We start from the raw sequence: 26,302 nt of genomic DNA, 5'->3' as shown, positions 1-26,302 counted from the left end.
GACACAGTTTGATGGCAATGGAACAAAGATTGCCTTAAGACTGCCGAAAATGAATAATCCTCAAAAGAAAAATAGCTTTTACATTTCCCGAACCAATTCAATTTTCACAGATGATATTGCTCCATAATTTATCCAAAACCATTGATCCCGAGTAGAACAACTTTGATCAGCAATGGATTTGGGATTCGCGATATTGGGAGTTGTGGGCTGAGAGTGAGGGTTCTCAGGGGAGGATGGAACATCCGATGAACACGTGATTGGACCGAAGGCTTATCGATAGTAGATTGAACTATCAGAAACGAAAGATCCAAAATCTGAAGGTGAAGGGAGAATCACTTATAAGTTTATGGAAAACTAGCTGACAGCTTATACATAGAATAGAATTTTCAAATTATGTCTGTCGCGAAATTGCCTGATAAAATGTATAGGTTTCGTATTAGTTTGAGCCGGGTGCCTTAAGGCTGTGGACTAACGATAATAGATCATTTTCGGAGTCTGAATTGGAGGAAGTCGCATCATCTGTTGGGGTGAAGGTTCCTCAAGAGGATTTAATGGCATATCGTACACTGCTATCTGGACTTGAAGATGCTGTGAATACTATTATTGCCGAGGACGACTATGTTCCTGAGGTTGACATCGAGCGGTTTCCTCGGACGGACATCAGTTACTCTAAGATCGACAACCAGTTTAACGCATGGGCATATAAAGTTAAAATCAAATCCACAAAATCCAAGGATCTAGAGGGACTACTGAAAGGAAAAATCCTTGCCATCAAAGATAACGTGAATATCGCTGGAGTACCCTCGCTTCTTGGAACGGACGTGATTCCTCAAGGAGCATTTGTGCCCAGTTATGATGCTACGGCAGTGACTAGAATTCTAACAGCGGGAGCAAGCATCGTTGGAAAAGGCGCGTGCGAAAATTTTTCAATGTCGCCTACATCGTTCACAAATGCATATGGAAATGTCGAGCATCCACTTGCTAAAGGATATAATGCTGGTGGTTCATCTAGTGGATGTGCTGCATTAGTTGCGGCAGGAGTGGTTGATATGGCATTGGGCGGAGATCAAGGTGGAAGTATTCGAGTTCCAGCTAGTTATGTAGGAATTGTTGGACTAAAACCGACTTTTGGTCTTGTGCCATACACAGGCATTGCTTCATTAGCTGCTAATGTCGATCATACTGGTCCAATGACAAAGAATGTTATGGACAACGCGCTGTTTCTACAGGTAATTGCTGGACCGGATGAGTATGATGATCGCCAAATCGGGCTACCTGTTCCACTCCCAGAGTACTATACTGAGCTGTTAAAGTATGTTGCGAGACCGGCAGAAGCTGTGAAAAATTTCCGAATTGGCATCATAGTTGAAGGGTTTGACATGCCTGGTCTTGATCCTCGAGTTATCGCAAAGGTTAAAGAAGCAGCTCACGCGTTCAGCAAGATTGATAATTCGGTCACAGTGAGCGAGATTTCTATTCCAATGCATGCTAAAGCCCCGGCTATTTGGACGGTTGCGACACGACAGGGATTTTCAGAACATGGGCTCCGAGGACAAAATCCAGTTAGATTTGGAGTCCATGACCCGGCTCTGGCAGAGGCTCTGACTCACTGGAACCAGAGCATGTTCGATAAGCTTGCCCACTGGAATCCGGCAGGAACTAATGCTCTAATGGGGGGCCAGTGGATCAAGGATAAGCATCCTGGCCTGACGGACAAGGCGTTGAACATTGCACGCAAGTTGAAAGATAACTATAACGAAGTTTTCAAATCGTATGACGTTTTGATTTTACCGTGTGCGCCGACACCTCCAAACTATACATGCTCTTCTGATGATGATATTTTGACGAAAATGAGTAAGGCGATTGGCGCAACGATTAATACTATGCCGTTCAACATCTCGGGCCATCCCGCGATGAGTTTACCAATTGCACTGATGGAGCCCAAGGAGGATGCATCATTGAAGTTGCCGATCGGTATGCAGATAGTTGCTAGATCGTTTGATGAGATGAGTATCTTCAAAGCTGCGTATGCTTGGGAACAGACTTTTGACTGGAAGAAGTTTTGAGGGAAAGTAGCCTGAATCCAATTGGTGAGCAGTGTAATTTGTCTTGATTAGACTAAATCATGGATTAATCGAATGTGTAGACGCGACCAAAAATGTGTTGCAGAAGTGGGTAGCATCCTCGTTGCGAAGTCTGAGATCAGGGTGTCACATCATAAGTATCTATCTAAGTTTGCTCTATTCGACGCTAAACAGAGCCTTGGCTCAGTAATAATGCGACGCTGCTGGAGTTAAAACAAAATATTTAGTAAAAAATTGAATGAGGGGAGGTTTCAAGTCTTTACAAAAACACGAAAAAGAAGAAGCGTTAAATCGACTTTTGTGCAATCGTAAATTAGCCCATTCGTCATAAGACAATTTCCCAGACGCTAACCACGAAATTGACTAGCGGGAAATCGCGACAGATGAGTTTTTGTAAATTACAGAAGATGAAGAGCCCTGCTAGTAGAAAATCAATGAAATCTAGGAGAATGCATTTAGAGCCATTTAAGGAAGTCTTTAAATGCGAGAGCTTATGCTGTAGTAGCAGCTTGTGACGTCAGGTACGATGTCAAGGAATTGGAGATTCCAGGAAGCACCTGCCAGTAGTGATTCCAGAAAAATCTAATTAGAAAACCGAAGCTCCATCGTACCAGCACAGCGAAAAAGACTCCAGCGCGAAATCTGGACCTTGTGGGATTCAAGGTCGTGTCGAATGGTTCATTTTACATAGACATCTCAGAATTCTGGCGCATGCTAATCAGGTCCCACTGGATCGGTCAAAATAATCCGTTCAGATTACTTGGAAATTTGCTTGTGCCCTCGATGCGAAACCATTGCACGCTGAAACGAGCCAGATGCAGAAGACAAATCGCCTTTCGAGTACGGCATAATTGCCTAAACAAGTAGGACCAGTTTTACTTATACAATCAGTTGGGATTTTCCAGCCGTTTAAGCTGCCGCGCGTTCAATTAAAAAAAATAGTGAGACAATTGCACAGGGGGGCTAGCAAAGACATGAATCTCTGGACAAGATAAACTGGAGTTGCTGTCGAGGCTAGAAATTAGAGCTGAGACTGCAGGCGGCATACACATCTTCAAGGCTAGTAGTGGACTAGGAGAGGTCAATTTTGCGAAAGCAGAGTTTAATCGATATGCGGTGTTTAGCTGGGGTTTAGGTTAGATTTGCATCGGGACCAATTAATAGGGGACTATCGGCTAGGAATATGGTAGTGTAAACTTACTTCCAGGAACTCGGCGCACGCGGTCTGTGATGAAAAATGAAAAGTGAAAAATGAAAAAAAGTCAGGAGTACTACTGGATTAAACAAAGCTGCATGCATACACATTGAAACCTACGGCTAGGCCGGATAGATGTTATGCAGTAGAACTGAAGTCGGAAGGCTATTTCTGTTTGACTTAACTCCCCCGGGACTGCGCACCCTTTTCCACGATCGAGTAGTGGTCTAATTTTTTTCTGAGACTTCGCCTGGACAAGGCTAGGCCACCATTGTCATTCGTTCGATGTCGCGCGGGAAAGTGACAGCAGAGTGAGTCCACACGAAGACAGGGACTGGATGAGGCTGGCCTATTTGTGCGGTAGCCATGGTCGGAAACCTAGCTAGGCTCGGGGGGCCAGCACAAGCGTAATTTTGGTTATTAGTAGTAGCACTGGGCAGTAGCGCGACTGGAGCGGCGGCAGCCATGAATCCAACATCAGACATCTGTGGAGGAGGTTGGACCACGCGGGAAATGATTTGCAGCAATATATAGAATATATTGATTGGCATTGCTCATGCTCATGCAGCAAAAAAATAGCGAAAGTCTCAAAATGGTTTCTTGGATTGCTTGAGAAAACAATCCAAGAGTAGCACAGGTTGCGTCAGACATGGCTTTATTTGGTAAAACTGATCAATCTCTGCAGCAATCTAGCTGGATGTTTTATATCATTGAGCCAGGGAGTGTTTACGTGTAGTCAATTAGTAAGGTCCAGCTATTATTACTGCTATTACTACTGCAGCTGCTGCGTGTGCGTCAGTGGAGAAAGCTAGGTCTAGTGGTACAGCCGGCTCCACAGACATAATCACGAATCTCACGACAAGCCTTGCACGACAGATTCTGCTAAACAGCGCTAGACTGTGTTAGATCTGCGGCAGAGTGGACAGCGACGATAGAAAATGTGTGATGTGATTATGCACAGCAGTCAAGTAACGAAGAGATTATGACCGGAGAGGAGGATCGCTCTGATTTTACGAGCCTGTCAATATCCTCTCATCATCCCCCCTTGCCTTTGCATGGGAGAGAAAGAAGTCTAGACGGCTGTTGTAGCGGCTATTCAAATTTGCTACAACTCTGTCGCTGTCGCTGTCGCTGTCATTGAAGAAAGCTGTCGGTTTACTACGCTTCACCCAACGGGCCAGCCCACAGTCAGGCATAGCGTCAAACGCGACCAGATATCTGGCACACCGCACAGTCTTCTGAAACGGTAGGAAGCTTCTTTGGTTTATTAGCCGAATGTTTTCCTGCTTGCCAATCGACAGAGTCCAGCATTAATTGGATCTAATACCGAAAGCGGTCTAATAGATGAAGGGGAGCACGATGAAGAGAGGGGGGAAAAGGTAAAGGCAGCAGAGAAATGGGTAGTAGCTTCTTTGCTTTTTTTTACGAAATTCCGGTAGACGGTGTGTCTCCTTCGGTCGGCAGCGAAACTGGATAGCTTGCTACAAACTCCAGCGGCTGCTTACACACCGTAAATACAAAGGGAATGACTTGGCTACTTGACTGGCGGCCTGCACAACGCAGCCAAATCGTGTCAATCGAGTGCACTCGGACCAATTAATCGCGATGGGTTTAGTCTGGGTCACCAGCTGGAAGTGTCAAAGGTGTCAGTGCCAGGGTAAAGGGCACACACATATTCGTACACGAGAAATCTCTCTAAATTACATGTGATTCAGCAGACTCGGCCTGACAGCGGTGTTGCTGTCGCAGCTATGGAGTGGGCCATGTAAACATAGAAGAAACAAACAAAAGCAGCATTGTCCATGCAAGATTGCACATGTGAGGGTACAATCTTCTGCGAGTCGGCTGGCAGAAACAATCATTAATTGTTGATAATATAAATTGTACTCTAGGCGGTGACATCTCAATCCAACGCAAAAGTCAAAAAGGGGACCGAGGGATGTGAGCGCAGCAGCGACCCGCGCAATCTACGGAGAGTTGGCTGGGAGAATGGAGTTGTTGTGGAGGGTTTTGAGAACAATGCGGAAAAACTCGACACAGGCAGGAAATTAGAATGGCGTCGTTTTTAGTGATACCGGTGGCAGACATACGAAATTCCACCCAAAAACGGGTTGATAACTGGTCTAAATTGGTTTTTGGGTTCTTGTTTGTTTCGGAAAATCATTCGAGTCTTCGGAGTTAATGTTATCTAGAAACGAATTCTCTGTTTTTGTGCATTGATGCGTAATTCTTAATGAGCTATCGATTGAACGAAATTGGCATGCCCGCGAAGAATAGCATGGTCCCGTAGATTTTCAAAAGCCTGCTACGTCCAATTCATGAACTTAGATTGGCTGTCGCACAGAGAAAGTGGGTAATGCGTTTAATGGACGGCAGGCAAACGGGAAAAGTAGCTGCGAATGTCTTCGACAGCGCTGGCTGTGATAGGCAAGGCTATCGTGATGCGGTCGTTGTTATATGCACGAATGTCTTCGGCAGTTTGAAAGTAAAAGTTACATGACAGAAACTTGTGTAATTGCTCTTGGGACGCGTCCGTAGCGAAACACAAATAAACATCGTTGCACGCCGTCGGGCGCGCGTCGGCCGAAATGTATCCATTCAGCAGTAAGACATTCAATAGAGGAGACAACAACGAAGCAGCGGCCTGGGAAAACCGCGAGCCTTGCTCAGAGTGTGTTTGCTACTAGAGCAGCAAGATGGCCTGGGTCTTCTTGAGAAGTCGGCGCAAAGCACTTGGCTAGACTGAGGGCGATGATATAATGATGCGACTGATTTGAGTGGCCGCTGGCATCAGAAACCGTTGTTAGCGTCGAGAACTTGTCTGTCGTGAGGGTGTGTATGGAAATTATTTTGGGAATAATTACCTGCTCTATAACTCGCCGTGGCTTCTAAGATGGATAACTAGAATGAAGCCCAATTACGAAAGAAGCATATCGTGAAGAGAACAGGGCAGGTGTGGCTTGAGACCGGCCACATTTTACATATGATATTGATATATATAGATGTATCTGTCTACATGTGAATCATTTGGCTATTGATACAATCATCTGCAGTAGAATTGGAGAAGTGAAATTCGGAATTAATTAATTAATCACATCTCATTCAGTCGAACAACAAATCTATAGTCTCTTAGAGAGGCCAAGGCCGGGAATATTGTTTAAGGGTCGCAAGAAATTAGCGTTGTGGTGTCGGAACGATACAAGCACAATTGCATCCCAGATACAAGGCAAGTAAGACCCCAGGAACAACGGTATATAGTCCTGTGTGGATAATAACTGCTTCAAGTGCGCAGACAGACATGCCACATTGCACACTCACGTAATCACATTACGCAGTTCATCTGTAGAATTGCTGGCCACTTGTCAGAACTGTCGCATAGAATTATCACATAGATCTCCCCAGTTTGCTTATCCCCAGACAATTACATACATATCCTGCACGACACATCCGCTCACATACCCAGAACATTCATCTCTGCAATCAGTCGGACAGGGGGCTGGCGTGCGCGCTTAGGGGTTGTTAGAGACAGCGAAGTGCGGGAGTAACGTGAATAGCTCCCGTTGCTGCAGAAAAATCTAGTTTAATTGGCTCGCGGAATAGTAGATCCCTAAAGAAGGCTAGTGTGGGAACGTAGCCATCATCCTGAACATCATTGTAGGAACGGAAAAAAGAAAAAAAAAGTTTATTCCTCGAGGTCGATTTTGGACTGCCGACTCTTGATTTTCACGTCTTGCGGTCTGGCTCACGAGAGAAGAGGGAGCAAGGGAGTCCGGGGCAGCGGGGGACCCGACCGGTGAGGGTGAGGAGCGGAGAGGAAATAAGTGCAAGTACCGACAGACATCGAGCTCAAACTCAAACATTATTCTCGTTTGGATTACGTTTCGTGCTTCCCTCAGAGTGTTTTTTGGACTAGTAATTTCGGAAACTAGTGCCGGTTTGATATTGCTGCAGGTTTTTTTTGTCGAGAATAGGCATCTCTAGTACAATTAAGAAAATTTACGGTGTGTGCAGTATGGAGCCAATCGAAGTGGAAATGGATTTGTAGCCGAGGAAGTTTGCCCGTTAATCTTGTAGACAAACAAACTCTCGATAGTGACGCATTGATTAATGGCTGTCCACGATGGCTCTGTTCCCGATCGATGCGGGTTTTTGACTACGAACTTGTTTGTTGATCTTTCAACTTGTATATGTGTGGACCCTCAATATCTGGAACGGAGTTGTTGTTGACTAGTGTGATCAATTGAGTCGTATTGAATATAAAAATACGATAGCAATTGAAAAGAAGTAAAATTCATAAATTCTATTCGTATAGAACTGTCGTCCTCGCCGGCTGGAGATGTCTCTCCCGTCTGCTCTCTACTCTATGTTTCTCCTATCCATACCCTCTACGGTCTACGAAATTCAAAGGCCAAACTGAATCAGTTTTGATCGGTGTCCGCGTTGAAAAAGCTGTCCAAGCAAAGGCGACAAGTGTAGCACTTAATTACAGCTCGGAGACACAGCCTCATGGGGGTCGTCACAGAAAGGAGATATGGCTAACTATGGTGCTCGCTCTCTCCCATTCTACCGGTACTCCACTGTCGAATAAAATTAATTCAACACCACAAATCTGCTCCTAATTCCTTGCTTTAGCTTCTCCGGAGCATATTTTCTTGTGCTTATTTTCTTTTTTTTTTTCCACTACTGGTTGGCGTACTGGCCATCCGGGAACTATCCACAACAGATTGTAGAAACAAATAGCTAGTTCAATCTGTCACGATTTTCCAGACTCTCATAAATTTCGTCCAGACATATATCAGTTTCCGCGACTAGTGTTGCCCACCCATTTATTCTCTCCAGCCGCGGGAAGTACCCCCCTTCGGAACTTCTTCTATCACAACCAGCAAGATATCACCAGTCAAATCAGCTATTTTTAATCATTATAAGTTGTATTAATTCACTACACAAATATAAATATAAAGCTTTTCGACATATATATACATATATATAATAGTAATAGTACCAATATATCCCTGATTCCGAGCCAAAAACACCTAGAAAACTGAAATCTCAATAAATTCGACCATGCAATGCAGAAATCCCAAAATAACGTATATGAAATATATCCTCATAATGTGGTCTGGATCTTATTTTAAAGAGACTAAATTATTAACCCGTGTAAAAAAAAAAAATAAACGCCTGAGAGTATAAAACAAAACACAAGTCAGCTTCATTTCACTGTATCATCAATTCATCACTGCACTGATATAGTATCCACTGAAAACAGACCAATGATAATCTCCTAATAAACAGATTCGGCTAGCGATAATGCTAAGCTCCTGTGCAACATCTCGACATGCCAAAGACCACTGCTGCTCCGAGCTCGCTGCTGCAGCGGCTGCTGTTGCTGCTGCAGCTCCAGCTGCTCCTACCAATACTGTATTGCAACCTGTTCTGCCCGATTCACTGTTGCCATTGCTGCCAACTGTGGTCACAGCAGCAGCAAAACAGGCTTTTACTCGCTTCTCTAGGTCTCCCATCAATCGACCCTCGACAAGCTTGTGAATAGTGGACACTTGACCCGCACCAAGATGCTGCACAAGCCAATTGCTCGCAATGTCGGTCAAGGCTGTCAACGATCCTCCACGAGTTGGAAACCGGTCCTTCACTTTCCGTGCAATCTGAAGTGCAATTGAAGCAGAGTTAGTTGTCCATCGCGTATTCGTAGAAAAGAAGGAAACTCCTCCGATGGTGCCTGAGCCTAGTTCAGCAGTAGGAGCCACAGAGGGATCAAGAGAAGCATCTTCAGAAACCAAAATTAGTAGCTCTGCCTTGAGAGTGTCCATTTCTTGCTGGCTGGGGGCTGCTCCTGGTGCACACGAAGCTAGCAGCTGTCGATACAGCATCAGACACTGCTGCAAAGAAGTAATTTGCGCAACGTCAGACTTTAATGACCGCAAACGAGAATAATCAAAAGCAAACGTAACTGGAAACTCAGACTTCAGATTCAGTTCCCCTGCCGAGGATCCGAATAGTCCAACCAGACCCGAGACGAATGAATCCAAATAAACAGCTCGTTTGTCGCCACCAGTCAAAGAAGTGCCACGTTTCTTGCTCTTTTCGTACATCGTCTTGTACCAGTCAACAGCCTCTTTGACATCGACTTTTCGGCGGGCGACTCGGTTGGCAAAGTTTTCCTGCTCAAATTCAACTGCAGTCTCCACTAACAATGGTCTGAGAGTTCGAATTTGATGATTTGCTACATCGAGTTTCATGGCCTCCAAGATCGTGAAAACCATTCGAAGACCATCAACGAGCTTCCGCGAGTCGTTATGTTCAACTCCAGAAATGACTAATGCAAGCATCTGATCAACCCATGTGTCACGCATCGGAGCGCAATGTGATTTGAATACACCCACCAGCCATTTCGCAAGCTTAGCAAAGTCAAAAGCACCATGTTGAAGCTGTTGAAACTGCAGATCTAGATCAAGAACCTCTTCCAATTGTGCTCTGTCTCGTGCAGGAAGCAAGCTTATCAAAATCTCTCTCAATGATGTGACAATGCCCACCAGCTTACTATTGCGGTCGATCACAGCAGGAAGACGGCCCGATGCATAGACGGCCTTGAGCGCATCACACTCCAAAACAACGCCATCCCAGTATTTGTCCGCTAGGGCTTTCTTCCGCATTCCTCGCTCTCCATCAAGATTTGGACGGAACTGCAGTTGAGGATCGAACACGATGTCGTGACGAAGCTGTGGGTTTTTGAAAATCTCCTGCAAATCAAGCTCTCGGAGGCCCTGGAGATTGACAGGAGGAACATTGAGAGTAGCGGCGACTGGAGAAGCAACGGCAGCTGCAGAAATATTTGTAGCACCAGGTACAACAGCAGCGTTAAGTCCTGAATTAGTAGATAAAGGAGCAGACGATGAAGTAAGACCAGAAGCATTGACGGGGAAGGCAGTAAACGAAGGAGAATTACGCTTACTCGAGCGACCGTGATGATGTCTATGATGATGATTGTGATGACGATGATGGTAGTGTCTGTGCTGACGATGCTGTCGAGATTGTGGGGAACGCTTCTTGGACGGCCAGTCGCTGGACAAAGAAGAGTGTAAAGAGAGTAGAGAGACATCAGGAAGCGACTTCGAACGCATGCGACGGTACGCTGTGGGAGGCAGAGTCGAAGGCGAAGAATGAGAACCTGTGCTGCCTGTAGATTTGACTTCGGTGGTATTAGATGTGGATGATGAGTATGTAGATGAAGAGGCTGTGACAGAGGGTGTAGGCTGTGAAAGGTGATGGAGGTGACGAACATCGTCGGAAACGGCGTTGTTTCGCGGTCTGTCTTCGAACTGCGAAACCATCTTAGAAACATCTAGAGATTCCGGAGCAATAGTAGATGATTCACAGGGACCAGTAGAGGAAGATGATGTGCCGAGGAAGTGGAGGTCGTGGTGCTGAGACAAGCGCAGGTTACCAGAGGCAGGGGAGAGTTCGCTGGCCGAGGTCTGGTCAATGTCGAGCTTTGGTCGTTTGGCCATGGTGGACGGGATAGCATAGGCACGCTTGTTCTTGTTAGAGAGATCAGACAGGACTGATGGCGCGGGGGAGGATGGTGAGGAGGAGACAGAAGTAGAGGATGAGGGGCAGGATGTGGTCGAGGGACCAGGACTGGAGGAGGCCGGAGAGTGAGCCGCCGAGATCATGTCGTCGGCAGGATCGCTGTCTGACTCGTAAGAAATGTGGGAGAAGTCAGAGACGGCAGCGGCGACGGCGGCGATGAGGGGTGATGAGGGTCGGCAGTGTTGATGTTTGTGTGCGGCCGCGGCCAGAGAAGCGAGCGAGGATGCATAGGAGGGTGCAGGCTGTGAAGACTGTTGCTGTTCAGTAGCTGTAGGAACAGCAGGAGCGCCCGAGGGCTGTCTAGCTGAGTGGTGATTGTGTTCCATGATTTGCGATGGATGCGCGGGGTAGCTGAGTGCAACGAAGGACGCGCAGGGCCAAGACAGCCAGTGTATAAGTGTTCGTGGAAGGCGGGGTGGGAAAGGACGAGGAGTAAGACTAGGAGGGGGTCTATCGCATGCTTTGTAGGAAGAGCGAGGGCGAGGGACGGAGGCGAGAGGCGGAGGAGCACAGATATATATTTGAGGTAAGCTTGCACGCGGGAAGAGAGAACAGTAGTGGACGGCGACTGGGAAGAAGGAACAAACGACGGCGAGCGCGATGAATGAAATAGGAAGTAGAGAACGATTGCGAGGGCGGAGGAGAGCGGAGGACGACGGTATTTGAGGAGCGGAGCCAGACAGAACCGACAGAGGCAGAGCCAAAGGGAAGTTTGGCCGACGGTGAACGAGGGCAGATGGAGGGGCTTTCTAGCTGAGGAAGGGAGGTCCTACATGCGACACGGCGGCGACAAGAACGTGAAAACGGATGGGAAGACGACTACGACGTCGACGTCGACGACGACTACGACCACCAGGACAAAGAACACACACACTGTGCTCTCCAGATCATCCAGCACTAGAAGCGACAGAGGGGGGGCGAGCGGCGGCGGCGGCAATGGTGAAAAAACCTGGGATTACCGCAAAATCACCAGGTAAAAAGCCAGTTCTCAGGTGGAGATGGCGGCAGTTCAGTGTCGGATCGTCCCTCCCGTGTCGACTGCCGTATGTATGCGCGCCGCAGTGGCGGTGGAGCGCCGACGACAGGAAACGACATGGGAAGGGATTGCGGATGAAGGTTGGGACGGCGAGAGTTTGGCCATCCAGAACAGGTCAAAGCAAAGCAGGAAGGAGCAAGTCAGTACAGTCCAATACAGACATAGATCTATTATGGCGGCCAAAGCAAGCGCTCGTTTGGAGACCCAGCCAATGCTGCTGCTTCGGTAGGAAATTGCTAAAAAGAAAAGTCTGGAAACTCCGATCGAAACCATTCGAGGAATAGGTTACTAATTATGGCGATCGATGCCCTCGCCGCGTTAGCACAGCTACCAGCATCATTTTGCTGCTAGTTCTGCACACGCACACTCTGCTTCTACAGCTGCGGACCTACGTTTGCTACAGGCATACCTCCTACTTGGTTACTTTATTGACTTGCAAAGCACGCAATAAGCCAGTAGGTATTCAGTAGATTTGCGACCATCCAGTTATGGTCCCGTAGGGGCCTGGCCACGAGTTGCTCCACCCCCACACGTCGGTTGAACATGCTCTGAGTTTCCTGCCACCAGACTGGCCGTCGCAAAACCTGGCGAAAGCAGAAGCAGAGACTGAACGCCTACGACCACCGCAGGACCTAAACTCTCGCGTACTCAACTGCTTCTGGCAGCTCTCGCGTGTTGGACGCGTTGCACACCAATTTCTATGCCGAATCCAGTCAATAAATGCCCAAGTAGCAAAGATCAGCCATCTGTCCACCACCACCAGCAGTCTTCAGCGGAAAGGGCGTTTCGCGGCTTTGCAATGACGGCCGGCAGATATCCCGTTGCCGAGCAGTAAAAGTAATGCAAAATGTCCCGCAGTCTCAGCTGAGTCCACGAGAAACATCGCGCTGGGAAGAGAGCTGTGAGCACTGCGCGACCGTAGATCCCACGCTACGTCGAACACGACCAGAAAGGGCACGGAGCTGCGAAAAGGAGTACAACAAAACGCAGTCCCAGAAGGAGCTTAAGACGGCGTATGTGATTGATTTGTACAGAAGAAAAGGGACAAAAATGTCTGTCTGCACACGTTTGCGTTTGGGCTACTGACTATTTTTACTGTGGGCGGCAACGGGTTTCGAGCCAGACAGCGTTGTGTCAAAACGGAGTTGAATATAGAGTTAGGCGGATACTCCAAACAGCGGCAGACAAGGAAAGATGGACCACTGTCGCACAAGGCCAGGCAGTGCCAGCAGCGGTTGCAAGCGCTAACAGTGCGCTATTAGTCGTAACTTAGTCATTCGTGGCTCGTATGATTAGCTAAACCTGACAAATACAGAAAATATTTGCCGACGCGCGACGGTCAGCCAGGCTGAAGATTTCGTCGGCGATGGCAATTTCAAACGAGCAATTCCGGCCAGGCAACTCACTGCTTCTCAGATCTTGGTTCATGATGCATAGTGCATAGTGCATGCTCTAAGCAGCGTTCTTTTATAGGTATATACGCATGTTGTTATAATAAGTATATTGCAGATATAAACAAGCCTGCAGTCTACATGCAATCCTGGCTGGCTGAGTTATAGCGAGGACTCTCTCCACAGAGGCTTGCTCCTCTGCAAGCCAGCTCGTCCACCCAGGCAAGACTAAAGTACAACTAAAAGTCGCCTATGCCCCTCGACACTGCAGCCAAAACAGTATTGGCGCAGCTCCACGTATGCAACTCACCAGAAGTCCTGCTCGTCTCTCATATGCTACTTCCATGACTGTCCATCCAGCTTAACTACGCCCTAGCAAGGAAGGAGATAGACCGACCATAACAGTAATTACATCTTCCTCGGTGACGGCTCGCTGCCAAATTACCTACAAACCGTAGATGGTACACGCATTCAGCCAGCGCACAAAACGAGTAAACGCGCACAAGCCCAACGCCCGAGGACTCTCCAGAGAGTCTAATAGTGTCGACGGCGGACAGAACGAGTGTGTCTAGACTGTTGCCGGACGGCTCACGGTAGATTTCTTGGCGGTAGGTTTCTTTCCTACGGGCTCAGGCCCTGTCGGTGTCGGCGCTATCCTACACAGCAGGAGGCAGGCCTAAGAGTTGAGCCAGATCTGGTATGGCCTTTAACGTTGACCCGGTCATGGATATGACACTAAGGACCTGTCGAATCCGGAGAGACGCATTCATGATTAGCTTCCTTACCAGAGTTGCAATGGCTAGTCCACCCGTGGGAATTCGCAAATGTGGTGGGATTGGATCGACTTTCCGCTCGCTCTAGGAGGACTGGCGACCGAACAGCGCGCTGGAAATTCAGGGATAAGGCAAGTTCACTACTTCCACAATTGCTCCGAAAACAGACAGAGGCAGTCGCACAGCTGGCTCGGCCTAAATGTCTCCACACGCTGTTCGGACTATTTTGCTCGCAGTAGACATCGAGCGCAACAAATTCGCTGTGGGTCAAGCTACGCTGCAATATCACAGTCTTCGGAGAAATATCGCGTGGCCAGACAGTCTCGAGACAAGCGATCGGACTCTGTGCTGTGCTTGCTGCGCTGTGCTGTCCCGTGCTGTGCAGTCCTCTGCAGTCCAGTGAAAGGCTCTTTGGTCCGCTCTGACCCCAGACAAAACTGCCGACTGATGACGACGATAGCAGGCTCTAATCCAGAATAGCGTGGAAAATATCTCGTTGGTCCGGCATAGCGATACGAACATGAAAACCGTCTTTTCCCAAACGACGATCTATCATTTCCATGACATGCTCGAGCTAGCCTGTTGAAGCGTAGAAAGCCGTCAATGTTCTCTACGGGGGCAGTTCAATGGGTGCTAACGAGCCTGAGATTTTTCCGCCACTTCATCGTTGCTTGCGATCTACGACTGTCCAGAGCGACGACATCATATTCTAGCTAGTCTCGTAGCTGTCGAAACCGACAGATCCACTTCCAGCCTTCGCACATGACAGACCTTCTCAACAGGAAATGTCGGCTATACGTGATCGGCTTCGCGTAATGGCACATCCGCAGCACTAAGACATGGTCTCTTTCCAGCACAATATCCTGGATTCGCCATCGCCGTCAGATCCCCCTTGACGTTGCGCTCCACGCACCCGCCTTCCTTGTTTGTCCGGCCGATCAGAAAGGTGACAGCCTACTGACAAAACGGGCGACTCGAACAAAACTGGCAATTCAGGGGACCAAACCCTCAATTTGTGCCTGCTCATTAAGCAATTACGTAAATACTACGCCTCTGTGGTGTTGCGAACCAGAGCCATTTGCCGTTCTCTTTCTAGCGCCAGCAAGAAAGCCTCGTCTTGCCTTGCCTCGACCGGTGTCTTTGGCCAGCTGTCTGCTGTCATGGCCTTGCCCTTGGCCGCTTGCTAGCCTACGCTGAAATTGTTTATTGCACTTTGCCTCGCTTCCCTGCTGGTGGTTGTTAATTCGTCTGCACGTCATTGGCTTTTTTGGCTCCGGATTTGTCCAAAATTCTCTGCAGACGGCGACCGAGACCTAAAATAGGACAGAGCTACGGCGTTTGTGTCTGTTCCGTGTATGCCTGAGTAGCTGGCGCCACCGCAGACACAGCCACTTCCGGAAAAACTTCAGCCGAACGGCACAATGCCTGTGTGCGACTGAAGCTGTCCGACTGCAGCAGTGTCGCATGCAATCTATCTAGCTCGGTGTATCTAAGTATTTGGATGGGTGAGTCGACACGCCCGCGACGCAAACAAACAGATATATTGATCTAAGTTTGTTGATATTTCTTTCTTAATGCGCTTACTTGCAGATCTGCTTTGCTACCATTCGACCGTTCAGAACATGATCTGACAAGTATCGTCCTTGCCCGACCATAATACTACCTGCCTGCGGAGGTCTGTCTGTAAACAAACACTACTGGATCGCACGCCGCCCGCCGCACGCTTGACGTCACCGCCACACAACATGTTCCGGTCCGAGAACAGGATCTTCGTGTCGATTCTGAGCTAAACTAGTTCTCTACCTAGATATTACATACATAAGAGATATTTAAAACATTTATTAGTAGCCTTTCCATAAACAAAAACACGTTGATCTGGACTGAGCACCAATAGAAATTGGAATGGTTTACTTGTCATAAACGCAGATCACAATGACAGCTGCAAAAAGCTATTAATCACATGGCTTGGCCTGGCTCCACTCCAACATAGGCAACCCATCGCCATATAGTTTCGACGACTTCAGCCAGCTCGCTCTCGTGAATAGCAAACCATTCGAGATGATTGTGACCACATCCAGAGCAAAAAAATCCATTTGTGGGCAAACGAGACCCAAAACGCGATCGCAGTTCGAGATGGATAAGTCTCTCGGCCCTGTGTGCCGCTCTACACAGTTGGTTGTCCTGGGCCCGTGGGAAACACCAGCGCAACACGATCTCTCGTGAGCACTGTGAGTTCCACTCTCCCAGCCGCCGACCCACATCGTTCGTCCTACCTACTTTCATTAATACCACCCTGTCTCCTGTCCGCCGGCGATTATACTCCAACATAGTGTCTCCGGCCCTGCTGCCTGCTCTTTTCCAGACCAGATCTGGTCTGGTGTCTCGTAGCGAACTCCGTGCTGGTAGTTTGCTACCAGCTGCTGCTCGCTGCTCGTGTTGTTGTGCATACTCGTACACGTAGATATATCCCGGCTCATCCGCTTTGGACAGGGGCTTCTTTACTTCTTCTGCAAGCTGCCTCGTGTAGTCGTGCGGATGTCTGATTTCCTGCTTCTCGCTGTCCTTCGTTACGGGCTGCCTATTCCGCACTGATTTTTCCGCGCCCTCCTTTTGGCTTGGACAACCTTTCTCTGGCATCCAGCCATCTGGTTGTGCTTGTACCTTGTATTTACTATTCTCGTTGTCGTGATGCTGTCTCAGACATGTCCGGAACATAGACGCAAACCTCCTTGCAATTTTTGCGATTACTTCGGACGTTGATTTACTCCTTTTGCTTGTTTTGTTCGGCTGTCTCCCATGATCTAGGCCATAAGACAATTTTGCCGTCGGCTCCGTGGAAATTGTAAGTCCCGCATGTGTCTGGCCACGGACCTTCTTGTGTGCTGGATATGTCCGTACAAGCGTAACTTGGGCCGAATCTTGCTTCACTCCAGGCGTGCGTACGTGCAAATGGCAGTATCTAGGTTCGCTCGCCCGATGTGTTTCTGTACGAACTATTCTTCGACATTGGTGGCCGGCTCGTGTGATTCCACAACACTGAGCCGATATGAGTTTTGGACTTTGCATCAAACTGGGCCAGTTGATTACAACTCACACACCAGCATAGCTTCGACAGAAATACATCTCTGCTGCTTATATATGTGCTCGAGAGGCTGGGTCGTTAATATACGAACTAGGCAATTGCTCCGCGGACACACTTGTTTTAAGGTGTTTGTGCGATATTACTGCTTACGCTATTTTCTAAAACTCTAGCGAAATAACTTTCGATTTTCAGTAAGCACAGCTTAAAAAAATAATAATACAGTAGTTCTATTCAGAAGAATCCAGTACCGAAAATCAATAAACAAATAAAAGGTAACCGTATACGCCAAGATGCCTAAGAATGATAATCGTAATAAAAGTACAACAGTCCGCCCAGTCACGGAATCCCGTCGACGGTCGACTCGAATAATAACAGTAATTCACCTTTCGAATGTCGAGTTAGTCACTCATGGTCAAGATCTAATCGAGTTCTCTTCTTGGGTGGTCCGACTGCATCCGTCCGACCTGGCGTAGGCGGCCGAGCAATGATATCGCCGTCTTTTGCAGACTCTGGCGGTTCACTAAGTGTTCCCACGCGTTCGCCCGTCTCGGTTGTGAACGTTGGTCCGAGATGTTTATTATCTTTCGGGAATTTCTATCAAAAGATGTTAAGGACATCCAATTTGTAGACTCAAACCACGTTACATGCCTTATGGCAAAGCAAAACTTACCTCATATTGTGAGACTAGATTATCCCACAGCTTGATCACAGCCGTATCATCCTTAGCCAGATATTCGATCGCAGGATTCGTTTCCAAAGGCGGCTGGTGCTGCGTCCCGTTAAACATTGCCGTTTTGTCTAGTCTCGATTCCAGGTTCGAAGTAAAGACGTCTACGGCATCTTTCGGTTAGAATTTCGTTGTTTTTGTTCTTCCGTATCGCTCGTCAAGAACGCGTAATGTGATTGCGTATTTCCAAAGTTGTTGGATACGAGCAAGAGATACTATTTAAGGCTTGTTCTTAGGCCCTGTTTCATCGCAGCAGACAACCAAAAATTATCGCCCTCGGTACTTTTGACAGTTTAGCTCTATATCGATAGAGAAAATCTGTAATCTACCAAATTTTCGGTTTCCTTTGACTCGTTGTATTTCGTGAAGTAATCCGGGCATGCTCGTTTCGGAAATGGGAGTTCGCTGATAATATAAGGCTCTTGTATTAGACGTGACAGATCTCAGAACGAGCTTGGCAGTCGCACGCTCTAAGCTCATTGTCCTATGGCATTTCGAAACGATAATATATTTTTTTAACCAGGGAATCTGCTAGATTATGTGTTTTCAAACGAAGCTACATCGAATTAGCATGCCTTCTGGAAAGTCTATAGCGAGAGAACTCAGGTAACCTCTTGATTTACAAGGGTTTGGTGTATTTGGTTAGACTACAAGAAACTATTGTCTGCGATTATATTTTAATAGAGGATGATATTAAAAGGCGGTTTAGGTTCAGATTGTCTTTGCGGTCGTATTAATAAAAGATTAAGTGATGTATCTTCTAACAGCTAATCACTAATACGCTACTTGTCTCATATTCATATACAGAACAAAAGCTCCATATCGATATCGAACAAGTGTGTGGTGCCGATTTATAAGAAGATTGATAGTTGATATAGGCACATTTTTGAATCTAATAGTCTTTGTCTTTAGGACTTATAGATCTTCGATAGAGCCGTAGTGTTATTGGATAAAATCGGCTGCTTTATATCGTTCTCTTGAGAACGTTCATCCATCTCCATGTAATTGATGTATTCGAAATTCAAAGGCAGCTAAATTAGTAATCCGTAATCGGAATGAGTATTGTAGATTAAAAATGCAACTGTATTAAACTGATACATATCATAGACATCACATTATTATATTTTGATAGAGCGATATTGCAAATGCAAAAATTTTTTAGACTGGAAAGTATCTAGTACTCTATTTCTTATAGCACGTGACTAAGATGATCCGATGGGACATATATATTCTTTCTCCTCCATCTTGCGATGCAAACATATCATCATTGTCTGCCAGAAAGCTCTACAATTCATTTTCATGCTCTTCCTGCTATTACATAACTGCTTCAATTGCTCGTTCCCTAAACACAATCTGACTGAAATTTCCTAACAAAATGATCCGCTCCCAAATATTCGTATAAACCGCATACACAATCAGGTACTATGCTACCAACCGCATCGCTTCGTCAACATTTCCTTTCTTTGCCTGCCCATTTATCTATGATCACTTTCAGTTTTTCTTCCGTCTATATAATAAAATCACATCTCCTCCTTGTCTCCAAATGTTGGCACGAATAGTTGCAAGAGTGTACAAGTTATGCAGAGGCTGGCCCTGACAAACAAGCTCTAGCCAGTCTTCCGGTTTGGCACCTTTATCCCGCTTAACCGTTGAATCCAATTTCTCATCCACATAAGCTAGAATCTTGCGCGTTCTTAGCATCCGATATGCATTCAAACGAGCATTGCCGTTAGGAAGTGCAGGCAATAGGTCCTCGTAAGGTTGTAGAACAAAACTAACTTTCGATAATTCCTTTGATGGAATCTTATTCTGCAATAGAAACTCCCCTAACCAGCCCGGAGCAGCGTCTTCTAAAACTGTAACGTCTTGAAAATTTCCACACGATTCTACTGTGCCTCGATATAGATCAACTGTACCTCCTGCGCCAGGAAGCTGTTCCGAAATGATGATTGCCGTCTCTTTTGGAATCCGAAGATAAGGTGCCTCTGTCGGTGGGGCTATGGTGTAGGATGTCGTAGTATACGGACCAGTTCCCGAGGCTACGTAGTCGTCTCTCGCTTTTTGAATAACTCCCCGTAAAGTATCTTCATAAGAAGGTCCATTTTTTGCTTCTTCGCCACCAGCATTGGTTGGGTTAGAGTTCGCATTTGCATTCGCTCCCGTAGCATCAGTGCTATCTGACAGTCGAGCGTCTGCAGACGACTGAGTCCGATTCAATTTTACTTTTCCAAATGACCGTAATCGGCCCATTAACGAATTAGAGGCAGATGTTGTGTCCGTGTTAGAATCTGCGACGGCTTCGCCGGGCACTCCTGTCTCGGCCGCAGCCCCAGATGCAGACGTCGCTATACTTGGAACTTCCCCCGCACTAGAGAGTGAAGCTAGCGCAGCGGCAGGTGGTGTTGATACAGAAGAAAGTGCTGAGGAAAAGTAATCTGTAACCCCAGCTGTGGATGGTGAAATGGGACCCCGGTCAAAAATATTTCCGTCGTTTGCCGCCGTCCCATGATAGTTCACTGGATTATATGTAGGTGCCGGAGTCGCGAGACCAATGGCTAATCCGGGCGTTGGCAAAACCATCCCTCCCCCGGTCGATGCATTCATACTATCATTCCAGGGTGAAGCTAGTCCTGCAAGCGAAAGCTGGCCAGGCGGATTTCTCTGAATCGACGTGTTATCATTTAGTCCTCGTCTCTTTGCTAAACGAAAATCGCTGTCGAGTTTCAGCTCAGACTCAATCAGACGAGCAAATAAGTTCCGCAAAACCCATTTGCCGATGTTTATTCGTTGATCTTCCCGAAACTCTATCTGTCCAGTACCAGGAAAAGGTTGGACCTCCGTTGAAATCTCGTCCGAATAGATCTCGGCCACAAATACATAAGCTTCTTCTAAAACGACAGCCAATTGACCAGTTCGCGTGTTCACTTGACACCAGTTAACGCAAGACTCGAAAGTGTTGAGCTCATCAGCAACGTCCATGATATCTCGGCTGCCAAACGACTTTACCATAACGCATTTGACTAGATCCCATAGTTTGACTTCTCCCGCTGTATCGACAGTCAGAACACGGCGCCGATCATTTAACAAAATATGTTTAATCAATCCGGTCTGTCCCTCAATCGTTTCTTCAGGATTGTGTCGTAGAGGTTCTACAGTTTGGCTGTTCTCGCTTTCTCCCGACTGGGCAGCTTTAGTCTCGGGCAGAATCGTCTTTGACGGACTTTCTTCCGAGTCAATCACAATTCCATTCCCACTCAAGCTAATTATTGAGCTACGAGGGATATGTGAAGACATAGAATTAGCAATCGCTTGTCTTGTCTGCAGCGTAGGATCCTGACGATTGAAAAAACTAGCACTGGACCTTCGTCTACTCATCAGCAGTCTATGATTCTGAAAACTTGTCGGCGCTGTGTCAACGTCCCGCTAAATATAATTGTTAAATCTTAAACTGGGCATCAATAATGTCAATTTTACTTACCCATCTGTGGATCCGCGAGTTAGCTGTCGCTGTCCATATTGAATCGCCCGCAACGGCAATTTTGCTGACACCTTGATGTTCGTTGCAGATTAAAACTGACAAGCTGTCTTCGGATTCAGAAATTCCTCGCATATCAGTTTTCACCACCATACCTGACCGATCTGAGGAATGAAAAACTTCAAGGTTAGGATGATCAGAGTGTAGTGACCAAACAGAGGTATCGTGCATATTTAAAGTGTGCAGTAATCTGCCTGCAGTAATAGACCATAATTTAACAGTAGAATCTGATGAAGCCGTGAGAACTAAGTAGCCTTCAGCACTAATTAGAATTGATCGAATATTGTCCGTATGCCCAACAAAGTTGACAATACTGCTACCAGAACGCTGGTCCCACAATCGAACAATCGAATCCGGTCCACCTGTGCCAATTATCGAGCCACCATTTCCTCCAATACCTAATCCATAAACTGAGCCTTTCGGATTATTTCCTTTGTCTCCGACATCAATCTGTAGTTTTTCTCCGCCTCCATTAAGATCCCATAGTTTGACTTTACGATCTAGTCCACCAGAAGCTATCCAATCCGACGACTGGTCACTAATGGCAAGACATTTCACAAAGTCGTTGTGTTGGCCAATTGTAGAATGCATATTTGATTTGGGATTCCAGAGTTTGACGGTGAGATCTGAAGAGCAGGAGATAACTAAAAGCCGGTAAGGTCACGGTGAGACTAATTTAAGAAAAAGACGAAGCATACCTGTTTTATAATTATTTGCAAGTATTAAATCATTAACCCAGTGTGTATGGAGCTGTATTTTCGATCTAAACGTTGTTTTCCCTCGGGGAGAAAGATCCGACGATGATTTCTGAGCACCACCTGATTGTGGAGTCGGGGCGTCCGTCAAAGTTGGTAAATTACTTTTGGCAGCTTGTTCCATTGTACTACTCTCATCAACTGCAGGCACCTTAACCGAGTCCAGAGAAACATCGGGATTCAACTCGTCGAAGGTAGAGTAGGAGGAGCGCGCGAGATTAACGTCATCGAGGTTCCATGATATAACCATGCCATCCCGGCCGGCAGTATAAAGCAGCCCTGCATGAGTAGAATGCAACGGGGGAGTCGGGTCGACGGCGATTGAGTTGACTCCTAGAGTGTGCCCATTCTGATTGCTGTCGGAGGCCAACAAATAAGTAATCTTTCGAGAGGTCTTTCGGACCATGACGTCGAGCGGGGTGCGAGGGAAGGGACGTGGTCAAACCACCACACCAGTAAGGGAAGGACAGAAGAGCTGTAAATAAATAAAGGAAAATTCTAAATAGTCAGTATTTTGATTGAACTTGTACAGATGTTTTGTGCTAAATTGTGTAGAAAATGACAGTCCGAACGGGATTGGATGGATTCGAGGGCTAGTTGGCGAAGTAGGCAGGGCGAACAAAGCGTAGATAGTGTTTCCTCCGTCGAACATAGAAGAGAACGCGCCGAATCCGGCAGGTAAACAGCAAAGCCTAGCAGCAGGTACAGAAGACCATAACCAGAGACTGCAGAGATATAAATTTATTTATTATGAATGGAATTTATGAGTGTTAGATTTTTTAGCACACAAGAAAGTATTAGAATCTGTTTAGCCTGCCAAATGTCGGATAGAGTCTCATCGCAATCATCAGTATATAGCGCGTGGTTCCCATCTCCACGACCAAAGTACTGCGGGCTTGTTCTGCGCATAATCCACATTTCCTTGGGGCGTTGAAATTGCTGTATATGATTTTCAACACATCCAACTGCTATTTCAATAGATATAATTACTCGCAGTAGAGCTCGAATCGTATCATAGATGCAATCTAGTTCGTCTGACAGTCATCTGTAGTACTGTTACAAAGCAAATGCAGTGATGTCATAGCCCACTACGATTAAGATGACGACCACTCGGCTCGTGTATAAGCAACTCAATTGACAAGAAATATTGCCAGAAAGTTCGGCAGGAATCTTGCAAGCATCAAATTTCGTTTTATTCAGCATACACGTTCTATTAATTGGCAACGTCGACAGTTAAAAGAGGTCTTGGTCAGCAGAATCATTACTAAATTGGCGCAATATACACCATTGCTCGTGACTGCACTCTGAATTTCATCGCCCAATTCACAACGAATCATTTTATATAACGGCCGTGAACTCCACCCCAAAGTTTCCTTTCAATCATCTTAGCATCTTCAGCCATTCTTATTATCTTCCGCCAAAGGCCACCTAGTTCGCCCTCTCCACTTCCGGTCAGTCTGTCTCATTACCGGCTCATACTCGTCCCATCAAAACTGTACTGTTTATCACGTGATTTATATTTACAGCTCCAAGTCTTTAGTACCATTCACTTCCTCACCTCTCCCAGGGACAGTTGGTTTATCAGCAAGGCAGGAGTGAAGACACGACAAACAAGTGAGTCTGACTGAAAACGCCTCTTTCGCTGGACTCGCACTTTTCATTTCTCTTCCAGTTCGTGACCAGACGCACGAATTGCTCCAGATCGCAACAATTCCGTTCTTAGCCCGTTTTACCGGCCTTATCACAGCATCCCCCGTCCAGTCCCGGTATTTTTTTAGTCGATTAAGTCATACCATGGCTCCTATAACTAAGCATTACGACTATCTCGTCATTGGTGGAGGCTCTGGCGGTCTTGCCTCCGCTCGTCGAGCGGCCAGTCGATTTGGTGTTAAGGCCGCCATTATTGAGGGATCAGGCCGTCTAGGTGGTACCTGTGTAAACGTTGGTTGCGTCCCGAAAAAAGTTATGTGGGCTGCCTCCGATATCCGCAAGAAATTGGAGGATGCATCCAATTACGGTATGGATGTTGGGGAATTGCCCAAATTTGACTGGACAAATTTCGTCGCTAAGCGTGAGGCCTATATTCATCGTTTGAACGGTATCTACGAGAGAAATCTTGTCAAAGACGGTGTGGACTATATTTCTGGCTGGGCTCGTTTCTCCGGCGAACCTGGCGAGAAGGTCGTTGAGGTATCCCTACTTGATGGAGGCACTGCCTATTACACTGCTGATCACATCTTGGTCGCCGTCGGTGGGTATGCCTCTGTCCCAGATACGATTCCTGGCGCTCAGTATGGTGTTACTTCCGATGGTTTCTTTGCCTTGACCGAGCAGCCTAAGTCTGTTGCCATTGTTGGCGCCGGCTACATTGCCGTTGAGCTTGCTGGCGTTTTCAATGGACTTGGAACCGAGACACATCTTTTCATTCGTTATGAGAAGTTCCTTCGTCAGTTCGATCCTATCATTTCCGACAATATTACTGCCACTTATGAGAAACACGGTGTGCATCTTCACAAGAAGTCCAAGTCTTTTGAAAAAGTCACAAAGCTTCCTTCTGGAAAGCTTTTAATAACTTACGAGGATGCTAATGGAAAGAGCGAGATTGAGGTCGATACGTTAATCTGGGCAATTGGTCGCGGACCCAACACTGCTGGTCTTAAGGTGGATATTCCAGGCCTTAAACTTGACAAGAAGGGCTATATTGAAGTTGATGAGTTCCAAAACACCAATATTCCGGGCGTTTACTCTCTTGGTGATGTCATCGGCTGGGCAGAACTGACTCCTGTTGCCATTGCTGCCGGCCGTAAACTCGCTCACCGACTATTTGGTGGTCCCGAATTTAAGGATCTCAAGCTCGACTACACTAACATTCCTACTGTTGTTTTCTCTCACCCTGAGGCAGGAACTGTGGGTTTAACCGAGCCAGAGGCTCGTAAGAAATATGGTGACGATGAGATCAAGGTTTACAACTCCAAGTTTATCGGCATGTATTACGCGGTCTTTGATGAGCAAGATAAGAAAGAGTATACCATCTATAAACTTATCTGCGCAGGCAAAGAAGAAAAAGTTGTCGGTCTTCACATTGTTGGAGATGCTTCCTCGGAAATTCTGCAGGGCTTTGGCGTTGCAATCAAGATGGGTGCTACAAAAGCTGATTTTGATAGCTGTGTCGCGATTCATCCTACCAGTGCGGAGGAGCTCGTTACTCTTGTTTAGTTTTTGATTCGAATTTCAAATAGATAAAATCTGGATTTGGTATTTTAAGCCCTAGCGAAATAATCAGGACTGTAGATTTGTATTTTTGGCTCATACTCTCTAGTTCCATCCCAATGATCAATTCAAATCTGTGTTATTAACAATTATATCACAACATAAATTTAACCTGTAATTCCAGACATTCAGAATTATCTGTTCAAAATCAAATTAAAAAATAGGATTTTACCCCAATGTCAACACCGAAAAATCCAAATAATAAGAAAATGGTTTCTCGGATAAATATAACCTTGTCAACTGTATACGAAAAATTCTATTCTTACTGCTTATAGTGAGCTCCATTTCATTACCCTCACTACAAATAAGCAGCCAAATTAATATAATTGCTAGAAGCAACCTATTGAGGTACAACCAATAAAAGCATGTCGAGCGAGCGGACTATCTATTTTCCTCCAGTCGCATTTCTCGCCAAAGCTATACACCAGAGTTAGCGCCCAAGACACATGAAACATGAATTTATCTATTTCATGTAATGATGTTATATTAACTCGACGCAATTCAACGCGTCAGAAAGGCTATACACACCTTCCGCTTGTTTCCGACGCATGATTTCAGCTTGCTCTTCCTGACGCTTCCGAGGATCACCTTCAAGTTTCTTCTTCTGGCCGAGCGTCTTCTTCATCGCTCGTGCGCGGGCGTTCTCACGCTGATTACCACGCGTCATGATTTATAAAAATATCGTTCAACAGATTTTCTGAGAATGAGCAAAAAATAATGAAACTTGTCAACAATCTTTGCAGTAGTCCCTTCAGCAATTCATTGTCAAAAAATGTCCTTTAACTTCACGTGATTCTAGCAGACAGCTAATAAGCAGATACTAAATTCCGTCAGGCGAGTTCGCAGTAT

The 26,302-nt window shown here is 46.4% G+C and overlaps 6 protein-coding genes across 6 annotated transcripts; 2 read left to right on the top strand and 4 right to left on the bottom strand.

The window, feature by feature from the left end:
* The first annotated feature begins 325 nt into the window (after nucleotides 1-325).
* On the top strand, nucleotides 326-2,352 carry V1516DRAFT_681296 (amidase signature enzyme). The gene is made up of 2 exons (XM_066923227.1): nucleotides 326-422; nucleotides 482-2,352. Exons 1-2 carry the CDS (start codon nucleotides 394-396, stop codon nucleotides 2,064-2,066), a joined length of 1,614 nt encoding a protein of 537 aa, XP_066775452.1. The 5' UTR covers nucleotides 326-393; the 3' UTR covers nucleotides 2,067-2,352.
* A 6,152-nt stretch (nucleotides 2,353-8,504) lies between these two features.
* V1516DRAFT_628838 (T-complex protein 11-domain-containing protein) lies at nucleotides 8,505-11,210 on the bottom strand (the record flags this gene model as incomplete). Its single annotated transcript, XM_066919862.1, has 4 exons — nucleotides 8,505-8,659; nucleotides 8,726-10,114; nucleotides 10,289-10,528; nucleotides 10,739-11,210. 4 exons carry the CDS (start codon nucleotides 11,208-11,210, stop codon nucleotides 8,505-8,507), a joined length of 2,256 nt encoding a protein of 751 aa, XP_066775451.1.
* A 4,481-nt stretch (nucleotides 11,211-15,691) lies between these two features.
* Nucleotides 15,692-17,628, bottom strand: V1516DRAFT_568709 (meiotically up-regulated gene 113-domain-containing protein). The gene has a single exon (XM_066919231.1). It carries the CDS (start codon nucleotides 17,148-17,150, stop codon nucleotides 16,041-16,043), a length of 1,110 nt encoding a protein of 369 aa, XP_066775450.1. The 5' UTR covers nucleotides 17,151-17,628; the 3' UTR covers nucleotides 15,692-16,040.
* Nucleotides 17,629-19,044: 1,416 nt separating this feature from the next.
* V1516DRAFT_567654 (uncharacterized protein) lies at nucleotides 19,045-22,756 on the bottom strand. The gene is made up of 3 exons (XM_066919227.1): nucleotides 22,127-22,756; nucleotides 21,372-22,072; nucleotides 19,045-21,316 (listed from the first exon to the last, which is right to left on the bottom strand). Exons 1-3 carry the CDS (start codon nucleotides 22,587-22,589, stop codon nucleotides 19,385-19,387), a joined length of 3,096 nt encoding a protein of 1,031 aa, XP_066775449.1. The 5' UTR covers nucleotides 22,590-22,756; the 3' UTR covers nucleotides 19,045-19,384.
* A 750-nt stretch (nucleotides 22,757-23,506) lies between these two features.
* Nucleotides 23,507-25,880, top strand: V1516DRAFT_568045 (uncharacterized protein). Its single transcript, XM_066919229.1, has 2 exons — nucleotides 23,507-23,634; nucleotides 23,717-25,880. Exon 2 carries the CDS (start codon nucleotides 23,978-23,980, stop codon nucleotides 25,397-25,399), a length of 1,422 nt encoding a protein of 473 aa, XP_066775448.1. The 5' UTR covers nucleotides 23,507-23,634; nucleotides 23,717-23,977; the 3' UTR covers nucleotides 25,400-25,880.
* Nucleotides 25,619-26,240, bottom strand: V1516DRAFT_567651 (uncharacterized protein). Its single transcript, XM_066919226.1, has 2 exons — nucleotides 25,982-26,240; nucleotides 25,619-25,870 (listed from the first exon to the last, which is right to left on the bottom strand). Exons 1-2 carry the CDS (start codon nucleotides 26,118-26,120, stop codon nucleotides 25,839-25,841), a joined length of 171 nt encoding a protein of 56 aa, XP_066775447.1. The 5' UTR covers nucleotides 26,121-26,240; the 3' UTR covers nucleotides 25,619-25,838.
* Nucleotides 26,241-26,302: the final 62 nt, after the last annotated feature.

The sequence above is a fragment of the Lipomyces oligophaga genome (genome assembly GCF_038497815.1).
Source record: "Lipomyces oligophaga strain CBS 7107 unplaced genomic scaffold V1516scaffold_8, whole genome shotgun sequence".
In the NCBI taxonomy this organism is placed as follows: Eukaryota; Fungi; Ascomycota; class Lipomycetes; order Lipomycetales; family Lipomycetaceae; genus Lipomyces; species [Lipomyces] oligophaga.
Note: the sequence above shows the minus strand (reverse complement) of the source record. Positions and strands in the feature narration are given on the sequence as shown.

Coding starts and splice junctions, on each gene's coding strand:
- V1516DRAFT_567651 (XM_066919226.1), bottom strand. CDS start 26,120: ATGACGCGTGGTAATCAGCGTGAGAACGCCCGCGCACGAGCGATGAAG. Junction 25,871..25,981: donor GCGTCGGAAACAAGCGGAAG/GTGTGTATAGCC, acceptor TCTGGTGTATAG/CTTTGGCGAGAAATGCGACT.
- V1516DRAFT_681296 (XM_066923227.1), top strand. CDS start 394: ATGTCTGTCGCGAAATTGCCTGATAAAAT. Junction 423..481: donor GCGAAATTGCCTGATAAAAT/GTATAGGTTTCG, acceptor TAACGATAATAG/ATCATTTTCGGAGTCTGAAT.
- V1516DRAFT_568045 (XM_066919229.1), top strand. CDS start 23,978: ATGGCTCCTATAACTAAGCATTACGACTATCTCGTCATTGGTGGAGGC.
- V1516DRAFT_567654 (XM_066919227.1), bottom strand. CDS start 22,589: ATGGTCCGAAAGACCTCTCGAAAGATTACTTATTTGTTGGCCTCCGAC. Junction 22,073..22,126: donor TGCAAATAATTATAAAACAG/GTATGCTTCGTC, acceptor ACCGGCTTTTAG/TTATCTCCTGCTCTTCAGAT. Junction 21,317..21,371: donor ACTCGCGGATCCACAGATGG/GTAAGTAAAATT, acceptor AATTATATTTAG/CGGGACGTTGACACAGCGCC.
- V1516DRAFT_568709 (XM_066919231.1), bottom strand. CDS start 17,150: ATGCAAAGTCCAAAACTCATATCGGCTCAGTGTTGTGGAATCACACGA.